The following is an 11765-nucleotide window of genomic DNA, read 5'->3' as shown; positions in this document are numbered from 1 at the left end:
CCTCCACACTATCACACTATGGCCTCTTAATGCTTGTCTCCTTGTCCACCCCCCCCCAACATTTTGGAACCCAATTGCCACCACTGGCCTTAAACATACAATTGTGATACCCCTTTAAAAATGGTGTTCAGCCCTCCCGAAAGGAATCCCTGGATACGTGCCTGCTGCTTCCCCCCCCGAAAGGAATCCCTAGATACGTGCCTGCTGCTTCCCGTAAAATATCAGTGCACTCTCCACGTTTCTCTTCTGTCTTTTCTTTGGCGCCGTCAATAGCTTCAACACGTTGTTCTTTTTTTATATATTTGTCACATATTTGTTTTAATTAGTATTCTGCTCATTCCGCCACCTGAACGCAGCAGCTAGGGCTCAAAGGGCAGTGCAGTTACACCGGAAGAAGGCTCGGAAATGGCAGGCTTCAGAAGTTAACTCATCCAAATTAAATGTGTTCTCTCTAAATTTAAATCATAGTTCACAAATAATTTGATTAAAAGTTTTAAAAGTATCTGTTTTATTTAATAGTGTATTAATTCGTGCATTCTTCTCCTGCATAGCTATAGGCAGTGACCACACTACAGGGCGGGGAGGCAGGAACACCCCCCTATTTTCGTTCGACAATTTCTCTCTCTCTCTCTCTCTCTCTCTCTCTTATCTGCCCCCCAGTAAAACGACAAAAATAAATAAATTAATGAATGCTCTTTTAGTTCTTACAAGTTCTTAACAAGTTTCATCTAGTTGTCAACTTTCACATTTCCAAGAAAATTACAGCATACTTCTCTGAAAGCTAACCATGCGCATTTCTCTTTTTCTGTTAGCAATTCCACTAAGGTGTCATCATGAATGATCTCACGGATTTGCATCCCAATAAATATGCCTTCTTTTAACTTACTATTACTGAGTTTAGGAAATGTTTTTCTCCAGTACCCAAAACCCTCACCGTGTTTATCCAAAGTCTTAACAAAATTTTTCATCAGCCCTAACTTTAACGGTGGGTACCAAATCTTGTCTTTCTCAAGTAGAGGGTGATTCCAAACACTCTTCTCTCCAGGAATTAAGTTTTTTCGTATTGGCCAATCCACAATGGTGTAATGTTTATCTTTTGCCCGGCTGTCCCATTCGCAAAGAAAGCAACAAAATTTTATAACCCAGACTGCATGCCTAAAAGTATACCAATCATTTTGAGGTCTCCGCATATCTGCCAACCATATTTTTCATAATTTATCACTTTTAATATTGTATCCATATTTTCATGTTGGAAGAATAGGCAAGGGTTACTGATGGGTATATATTCCCATTATGCAACAATACTACTTTTAAACTATTGTTAGATGAATCTAAAAATAGTCTCCACTCGTTTGGGTTGTGAACTCCTTCCAAGTTCTTGCAGAAGGCCCTCTACATTATTGCAGTAAGTTAACTCATTACTAACAAAAAAATGTGTCAGTGATTGTTGGCGTTTCCGATATGACACCTTAACACATATCTTGTAATAAATTCCACCCTCGGAGACGAGAACCTAATAATTCCGATTGAACTTCAGAAAGGTTGAGGTCTCTGACTAGATCATTTAGTTCGGATTGGGAAATAAAGTGTGATATATATTGGATCAGGAAAATTTGGATCGGTGTTTGAATATGAGGGTCCAGGTTCGTCATCTGGAAAAGCACTGCTTGGTTCTGTTTCATCCACTGTCCATTCTTTAGGAGGCTTAGGAATTGCTCTAAGCACCCGTGTGCTTGCAATGCTGGGCTATTTGCGGGAGCAGAGGTCGACCATGAATTGCCGAAGAGTCAACACAGAACTGACTGGCCGGGGCAGCGTCGCTGCTTATATACAATTCCGAGCGCAGCGCCAGCGCCTCTAGTGGATTCTCGTGAACTACGAGAGCGCTGCTTAACATGAGGTGCCATCTATACAAATTAACAATGAACTATTATAACAATAACGCTCCCTAGTGAGATATGGTAGAACTACGTTCTCTACCAAGCATAGCAGTGAAATCCTATGCAGAAATAGATAAGATTACACAATGATATTCAACAATGACAATAAAAAGAACAAATGCGTAACTTTGTAGCGATCTTGAGGGATCGTTGCAAACCTGATCGGATCACCTTCTACAGACTGAAGCGGAATGATCAGGAAGTTGTAACGTTTCTGAATACTACATATTCATAATCCTTCCATATGAAAAATTACAGCGTTACAAAGTGCATTTCAGAAATTAGGAAGATACATCAACAGTGGTTTTGTTAGTGATAAGTGAGCCTTGTTTAAGTGTCGAGAGCTCTCGAAAATATGGTTTATGACTTATTAGCGTCGGTCAGTATAAGGTAACAAGTACAGCGCTGAACTACAAAAAAAGCTAGCTAAAACCGTGAGTAATATTTCCAATGTGTTACATTTATTTTTTATTTTGTGTTCATTTTTGCAAAGTGTATACATTGAAACTTCACCGAGACAATCAGGGCATTATTTGTATATCCCTGTATCCGGATTTTCCGGAGTAAACGAGGTGAAGAAGGCTTATCAAGGGCCTCCTCGCGATTGTTTAAGTAAAAATAGAATCTGAGTAATAAAAATATGTGAAAGGTAATTTTCATCTTTGCTTCACTCATTTAATCAGGATTTGTAAAAAAACTGAAAAATCCTGCTTGTATCTTGAACGAAAGCAGGCAAACGCATTTTAAAACCAAAATACTCTTTTTAATCTTATAAAGTGACGTCACTTAGTGCAGTTGATTTGATTTGATTTGATTTGTTGTTTTAAGTCCACTTTATGCACAGTAAGGCTAATTGGGACTGGACCTACAGTTTAAAGTGGGATCCGAACCACTTGTGCCTCCACCGGGTATCGAACCCGGGACCCCTTGATTACAAGGCGACGACGCTACCACTGCGCCATCGGGGAGGCCCCACTTAGTGCAGTTGAAAAACGCCAATTAAATGATCAATCGAGACAATAGCATAAATCACACATCGTTGCAGACTTGAACATTTGACTCGTGCATTCGTTGTTCATTTGTTTGAAATCACGGTAGTCGAAACAGCCCTGGCCCAAAACCATGGTAACGGTTGAAGTTTTTGCGTGCGATGACGTGTGACCGGCCAAGTGAATGCATCACTTCAATGTGAAATCACGTGAAATGACCAAACGACAGTGTTGCAGTATGCAGATATTAAACACCAGAACAAGAACAATGTCTAGATGAGGATGTGTACTACAGGCTATGGAAAAGGAGATGCGATAACCACTAACGCCGTCAAACGGTTGGGCGGGAACTTTACGTCACATACCATGAAGAAGTAATAGGATCTGAGCTGATTATGTCCTTTGCGATTAGTCCACTCAGAATTAGTTCACTTCATCAAATGATTTACTAAATCTCATCAATTTACGTTGTCCAATTCATTATTTGAGTTTTTTTTTGTTTAGGTTCAACATCTTCACCGAAGAGAAAATTATGCTCATTTCTTTGTTTTCCTTGTACATCCAGGGTATATAATACAATATAAAATTGTATATAACACACCTTATTACTGACTTCTCCAAATATAATGTATAAAGAAACAAACTGCCGGAGAACTAAGTGAGGTGAGTGTACAATTTTATATTACTATTATAGTGGAACTACAAGCAAAGAAACCTGCGCAGACTCGTGACTCCTGTGCACCGTACTCCAGTGTGGAGGGGAGGGGAAGAGTGGAGCATGCTCTCTTATAGTCCGAGTTGAACGGAAGAGGAGGAAGGTTCTTTTTCTTGTGGTCGCTCTTGTAAGTAAGGGGAACTGTGATTGGCCATTCATCTATTTTATCACTTCTTCATCATCTCAATTGACTTAAATGGCCGGAAGAGCAAAGTAAATTTATCAAATATAAATGCAAACATGTACCGTTTAATAAATAACCAAAATGGAATGAAAAGTTAGCAGTTTGTATTTTTATTGCTATGTGTGAATATGTAGGGAAAAAGCGAGAGAGAATTGTACACCAATGGCAAAGAAATGGTAGGCGAAGTATTTACCAGGATTTTACTCCCTACATTCCTGCTCATAATAAGGAGTCGAAGGCATCTTGCTTAAGGATCTTTCTTCGATGTAAACCTAAAGGTTGACTTTTCAGATTACGTACATAATCTTCTGGGCAGAAATGCGCACTGCAGATTCTAGCATTAGCATGATGCACGTTAGCGCTTCCACACGAATCCAAAGCTCGGTGACCGAAGAATCCTTTTGAAAAACGTATATATTATGTTCAACGTACTTGGAAGATGTATCTTGTGCTGAACTAAAATAAATAATAATAACAAGTGGTGTGCGGTATCTCGAAAAGTCGGGACCGGGATCGGAAAGAAAAATTCCGTCCCTATCCCGACTTCAGCAAATGACTTCCCTACTTTCCTGGATCCCGAGCAGTCGGGAAATACCGAATGGTCATTTTAAAACGGTATTAATTCTTGACGTTTTCTACATTGCAAGTGTCTGGAACTTATCGGAAATTGTTAGTTTTCATTCCAGAAATGCAAAGAAAATCACTTAAGGTAAAAATGAGAATTTGAGATTTCCCGACTAGTCGAGAAATTGCGAATATTTCCCGTCCCGAATGTCGGGATTTAAAAAAAATCCCGTTCCGATCAATAATATTCTGTCCCGCATAACAATAAGTACCTATCTATATTTATTTTCAATTTGTCTGAAGCCACAAAATGTAAATGGGTGGAAATACTCATTTGTGTACTCGATTTCGTGTGTTCAGTTTCTGGCATGGTTTCCTATCTGCATAGTGCAACACTAGCGCATAGATTTGGAATTCATTTCATGGATAAATTCACCTCTTACCCTCGTTTCGTCATAACGAGTAAACAACGGATTGGCCCAACCTATACTTCTAATAACCTTGAGTCGAAAGTCAATCAGGTGTTGGTTGAAGTTCTTCTAATGTGTGAAAATGTAAGTATAAGAACATTTTAAAATGGTATGAAAAAACAAGTGTTTATAAGGCGGGAAAACTCTTTTAAGTTTTATCTACTGATCGTATATTTGGCGTTGCAGTCGAAGTGCAGTTCGAAAGACTTTCACTTCCAGTCCAACGCTTCAAGACTGATCTGCAAGACCATTCTCGAAGGAAGTTTGCTTCAGATACGGAACACGGCAGAGAGAGAGAGAGAGAGAGAGAGAGAGAGAGAGAGAGAGAGAGAGAGAGAGAGAGAGAGAGAGAGGAGGGATATGGAGGGAGACCGGCAAGGATTTTCTGCTTGCAGTGACACGTGAGTAAACGATGAGAGAGTCGAACACATCTGAAGTTAAGCTGCAACTATTTATGTTTCAGTTATTTTTGTAATTTTCTTTGGTAAATATTTCATTACACAATGGCTACCATTTGTTATATAATTGCAAAACAATAAAAAATAAATAAAGATATTTATATGAAAGTATATTTATTTTTAATTTAAAATGTAAATTAGTTGAATTCTCATTCATACAAATTACATATCTCTCTCTTTCTGGCTCTACAGCCCTTGGTGGGCCTTGGCCTCCTCCACAATCAGCCTCCATTCCAATCTGTCATCAATTCTTCTCCTCCATCCTTTAATTTTCATTGTTCGCAAGTTTGCAGCGACGTCATCTATCCATCGAAGCCGTGGTCTGCCCTTTCTTCTTACGTGGTGAAGCTTTTCTTTCAACATTCTTCTTGGCATCCTATTGTCCATCATTCTCTCCACATGCCCCAACCACTTTATTCTCTGGGCTTTGACAAATCTCACTATATCTTGGCCTTTTATTAAATCATCTAGCTCTGCATTACATCTTATTCTCCAGTCGTCATCTTCCCTCACAGGTCCATATATCTTTCTTAATATTCTTCTCTCAAATATTCTGAGGGCATTTTCATCTGACAGTTTCAAAGTCCAATTATCTGATCCATAAGTGACAACTGGTCGTACCAGTGTCTTATAAATTTTAAGCTTTGTATTTCTTGTGATCAGTCTATTTCTAAACAACTGCATATTTGCAAAATATGCACGATTGCCTGCCTGTATTCTTTCCTTTATTACTTTACTCATATCATTATCACTATATACCATTGTCCCCAGATATTTAAAACAAGGAACTCCCTCAAACTTATTATCTCCAATTGTCAGATCTTGAGGTGCTCTTCTGATCTCAGAGTTAGACATTCTCATATACTTTGTCTTTTTTTCATTTACATTGAGCCCTATTTTTATTGCTTCTCTTTCCATTTGCTCATAGATTTGCTTAAGTGTTATTATTGTTCTAGAAATGATTGTAACATCATCTGCATATGCACATATTTGACTGGATTTTCCAAATATGGTTCCCTTTTGATCAACTACATTAATTACTTTGTGCAATGCTAGATTAAATAATACTGCCGAAAGGCCATCCCCTTGTTTCACTCCTGCATTGAATTTAAACTCTTCACTCAGTTTACTACAAACTTTCACTCGTGCCTTAGTACCACTCATAGTCATTCTTATTAGTCTTATTATTTTGATGGGAATATTATACTCTTCAAGTACCTTAAACAGTTCATTTCGATTAACACTGTCATCAACGCATCTGAAGCTAAGCTGCAACTATTTATGTTTCAGTTATTTTTGTAATTTTCTTTGGTAAATATTTCATTACAAAATGGCTACCATTTGTTATATTATTGCAAAACAATAAAAAATAAATAAAGATATTTATATGAAAGTATATTTATTTTTAATTAAAAATGTAAATTAGTTGAATTCTCATTCATACAAATTACATATAAAACCCTTAATCATTTACTGAATTTATTTTTTTCCACTCTTACATTTTGGCGGATCTGATGCCTCTGTAGCTGCTTTCAGCAAGCTCTGGAATCAACCTAATTTCAATTCCTGATTCCAATTCCCTGTATCCATTTTAATCACAGCCCTGCAAGCGCCATCTTCCTCAGCTTTACTCTGTCGAGCTTTGCTCCTGAGTTTTCAGGCAGAGACTCTACAAACACAACACCACCTCGCAGGCGCTTGTAGACCGCTGTTCTGTCTGAAAAGCGAAACAATAATTACAGCAGGAAACAGCGTGCCTTAAAATATGCCGTGTTAATACTTAATTTACAAATTTAGTTTCACTTTCAAATTCAATGAAGAGAAAAATTTAATTATATAGTATACGAGGCATATTTTTAAAGTAAGTTCCGTTTTGATATTACATAAACACAGGGACACATGTTGTAATAATTTTATTTTTACATGGAAGCCTGGGCCTACATCTACTTTTCAACATAATTGCCACCTACATTAAGGCACTTAACCTAACCTAACCTAATTACCGTACGACCAGCTTCAGAGTGCCATCTTCATAGAAATCGGCCGCCTGATGTGATAGCCTAACCACTGCTGCACGGCCGTTTTCACATCGTTATCTGCGTTAAAGCGCTGACCGGCACGGTGTTTCTTTAAGTGCAGAAACAAGTGATAGTCACTGGGCGCTTGGCCAGGGCTATAGGGAGGATGATCCATTTGTTCCCAACCAAATGACGCGATGTGATCTTGGGTTCGATGCGCCGCGTGTGGACGAGTATTGTCGTGAAGCAATACGATCCCTTTACTGAGCATGCCGCGCCTTTTGTTTTGGATTGCACAACGCAGTTTTTTCAAGGTCTCACAATATGTTGCAGCATTTACTGTGTCATCCCGAGGCAAAAAATCCACAAGCAACACCTACCGTGCACGTGATTTTTCTGGCTGAAATTGTTTGCTTGAACTTCACTTTCTTGGGTGATGTTGAATGCCTCCATTCCATGGACTGTTGTTTTGATTTCGGTGTAACGTGAGACACCCATGTCTCGTCACTTTCTCGAGGAAAGTCAAAGCACTGGCTAGCCGTTTGGTTTTGTGTAACTCAGACAGCATTTGTGGTACCCACCGTGAGCCCAACTTCCGGTAATTTAAGCGTACTGTCACAATTTCATACAGAACACTGCGTGACACTTCCGGAAACTCCGTAGATAAAGATGAAATCGTAAAGCGTCTGTTCTCGCGCACTTTTTCATCAACTTGCTGCACCAGGTCATCGTTAATGATGGACGGTCTCCCACTTCGTCCCTCGTCGTTCATGTTTGTACGGCCATCTCTAATTGCCCTCACCCATCTTCTTACCATGATATCGCTCACAGCGTTGTCTCCATACACTTCTGTAATCTGCCGATGGATTTCGGCCGCTTTCAGGTCTCTGGCACTTAAAAAACGAATGACAGTGCGTAGTTCACACTCCGCGGGACTTTCAATCCTCTGAGGCATTTTAACCAAATCTGAACAACTCTCTACTCGGGCGAAATGTTGTGTACTGCCGTCTCTGGCAAGGCCATAGATGCAGGTCCTCAGGGCGCATGTGCAAAACGGCGAGTGCAGCGCTACAGCGGGTTAATCGCAAAACGGAACTTACTTTAAAAATATGCCTCGTACATTCCTATAGAATCAGCGATGCTAACCAGATCAAAATTAGAAGGATTAAAATTTAAAATTATTTTTCTTATGCGTGTATTTGTGTGTCTATCTTAAAGTGAACTATCAAAACCGTATTATTTTCTTCTAATTTAATTTTTCACACAAATAATATACAGATCAATCTTGATTATAACAAAACAAACGGAGTACTGGTTTTCTTGACTCTAAGAGCCTATATTTTAATACCAAATGTTACGCAATTTGTTCAAATTGGAAATCAACGAGTTAGTAGACCTAGTGGCCCGGTACTGAATCATCATTTGGAGCTCGAACCATCATTTGGAGCTCGATCGCCTTAATGGATTTCTCTCGTAAGGCGCAGTGTTGCCAACTCCTTACCCGAAAAAATCACCAAGGTTGTGGCGCTTGTTGTAGCCTTTTATGATGTACATTTTGAGGGCAGAGTTGACAACACTGTGGGTTTACTGTAGCCTTTTATGGGGGGGGTTTATTGCCCTCTGTTTACATCTGGCAACACTACCGTAGATTTTTTGACAGTGTTGTTAACCTACTGGGTTTTTTCACTGTAAATTTTCATAAAAGGACCTGAGGGGTCCATGTATTTTTATGTCTGGCAATACTGTTGGGGGCCTAGTGTTGGCGACACTGTGGGATTACTGTAGCCTTTTATGAGGGGGGTTTATTGTCCTCTGTTTATATTTGGCAACTCTATTGGATGTTCCTTTTTTGAGGCTTGGGTTTTGCCAACCCATCCGAAGAAAATTCCACTATATGATCTTTCACTGGCTAAGCTAACCTACAAATAGGAATTGGCAACACCGACGAGTCTTGAATTATTATTTGAGGCTCGTCGGTGTTGCCTACCCACTCTACAAAAATTCTACTATATGATATTTTGAAACTTTTGAATGCAACTTATCGTAATTTTCCAACTGTGGGACCAAATGTTTATATATCGTGATTTTTGTAAACCTCTTTCGGGAACAATGTGTCGCACACACACACGTGCGCGCGCGTGCCTGTATTGTGACGCAAGCAAACAAAAAAAAACTTTGACCGTATTCTTAAATAACTAACAAAGACAATGAATCTTTTTGGCTTCCGCAAACAGATCAACATGGAGACTGCACCACCAAATTCCAATAACCTCTTACCTTCCGTATTATCTAAACTCAATGGTTTACTGATTGTTCATCTCAACAGCATTTGGACGAAACTGAATGACGATGTGGGCAAGATGTTTTATGTTTTTAATAACAATTTACATTTCTACGAAATTCCGATCGACGGGAAACTTCAAATCACCGTGAATCCGGAAAACGCAGGCGAAATCAAAATTTCTACCGGCAAGAATATTTTTCGAATCAAGCACGACAAGATGCTTTCTAACATTACGTACGATGTTTCTGCAGGAGATTATCTTTACATGGAACTTCTCGGAGATTACGACAAACTCATTCCTCTTTTTGTAGAATTACGAATCGTCTATCCTATTATAAATAACCGTTAACCAAAAATGCCTAACGACATTTTCGGCAACACCAAGCGTGTAGACCACGCAGAAGAGATTCTCATGTTGGACATTCGAGTTAAGAAGTTGAGGACCGATTTGATTGCTTTGCAGGAGACCTTAAACAAAAGTTTAGAGTCGGAAATCGCTACGCTCCAAACGCAATGTCTCGACCCCATTCTGAAAATCGATTCCGAACTGAAAACGCTCATAAAAAATTATGTCGACGTACCTTCTTACGACAGCGTTCAAAATATACAGTTGAGCGTGGATTCGCTTCAAAATGATTTGGCCAAATTACAGCAATTTCAATCGAAAAATGAAGATTTGGAAAAATTGAAACTCGAAATCGAAGAACGAACTTCCGCAATAGAAAAGAATTTCTCTGAACTTCAAACCGTCGTGAACGATATAGACGCAGAACGCTTGCATGTCGTTGTTTCCAAATTACAAGAAGAATTCACCAGCACGTTGGAAGAAATTAAATCCAAGTTGCAGACTTTGGAAGATACAATGACGAACCTACCATCGTCGGACGAACTGCAGGTCATCGGTAAAAGCGTCGCGAACATAAAAATTCAATTGGAGGCCTATCAAGATTTCGAACACATTCAAACCACCATCGCCACGCTTCAGGCGTCCTTGGAATTGATCAACGAAGAAATTAAAAATATTCACGCTGAAGCGAGAGCGTTGACGAGCATTCAAGACACGTTAAGCACGGTTCAGCAGAAGATCGAATATTTAGAAAATTTAAACGTCGAAACGAATCTCGCTCATTTTCATCACGTACTCGACAACATACAGGGTGACTTGGAATCGTTACGGACGAGCGTGCCTTCGAGCGAAGATTTGGAAAAATTGAAAACGGCGGTGACGGCACTATCCGATTCGAGCGACATCAAAAGTTCATTAAGCGATCTCGAGAGTAGGGTGGCCAATCTCCCCACCTCCAAAGAATTGCACGCTTTGAAAAGAAACATATCTCGAATGCTGAAACGACTAGAAACGGAAACGGCGAACGTGGAACAGATTCGAGACGAAATTAGTTCGCTGGTGTCGACGCTGCCCACTTCCCAGAGCGTCGCCGACCTTCACACGCAGTTTACAGAGATGCGAAGGATCGTGAACGATCTTACCGAGAAGAGCTCGAAATTGAATCAAGTCGAGAACCTTCAGAACATTGTCGTCAACATCAGAGATCAAGTCGGAGTGCTGGAATCCACGCAGGAATCGACGCTGGCCTCTTTCGGTGCCAAGTTGCAAGAACTCAACGAAAACTACAAGCAGTTGAACGTGGAAGTGAAAATCAAACCGTCGTTTTCTGCCGTAACGGATGCCATAATCGAGCATTTGCTGCCCATCGAAAATAAACTCGGACAAGTTCACAGTAATCTGCTCGGCGTCGACACTAAATTCGCTAAACTGCATTCTCTGCAAGCCATCGAAATCAACAGCGTACCCAATCAACAAAGAATCTCCACGTTCGTCGAAGGTAACAAACTGTACATGTTGCATCCTTATCATCCGTACTACAAGTTTCTCCTCGATGGCACAATTCAGATAAACGAATTTTCGTACTGGTCTCACGGTAGAAAAGCTAGCGTTCCCACCATGACTTTGATATCGAATCGTGGTGTCCAGAAAGCAGGAAACATTCCTCTGGCACATTGGAACGAAACGCGCAACATATATGAAATACACGAAGACGAAGATCTCACCGTTTTCGACGTGAGTGCCGGCGATAAGCTGATCATTCAAAACACGAGCGAAGTGCCACCCTCTTTGAATCCC

The 11765-nt window shown here is 39.9% G+C and overlaps 1 protein-coding gene across 5 annotated transcripts in view; it reads right to left on the bottom strand.

Annotated features, from left to right (window-relative positions):
- Positions 1 to 6798: 6798 nt before the first annotated feature.
- The window catches only part of LOC146000002 (luciferin 4-monooxygenase-like), a 70129-nt gene continuing 65162 nt past the window's right edge, over positions 6799 to 11765 (bottom strand). For all 5 annotated transcript variants that reach the window (XM_083137303.1, XM_083137306.1, XM_083137305.1 and 2 more), the window contains one exon: positions 6799 to 7037. In XM_083137303.1, coding sequence (XP_082993429.1) covers positions 6916 to 7037 — 122 coding nt within the window. In that variant the 3' untranslated portion in view covers positions 6799 to 6915. The remainder of the gene's footprint in view (positions 7038 to 11765) is intronic.

The sequence above is a fragment of the Lepisma saccharinum genome, chromosome 16 (genome assembly GCF_977018435.1).
Source record: "Lepisma saccharinum chromosome 16, izLepSacc3.1, whole genome shotgun sequence".
NCBI lineage: Eukaryota > Metazoa > Arthropoda > Insecta > Zygentoma > Lepismatidae > Lepisma > Lepisma saccharinum.
The sequence above is the reverse complement of the archived record's forward strand: the minus strand, read 5'-3'. Positions and strand labels throughout refer to the sequence as shown.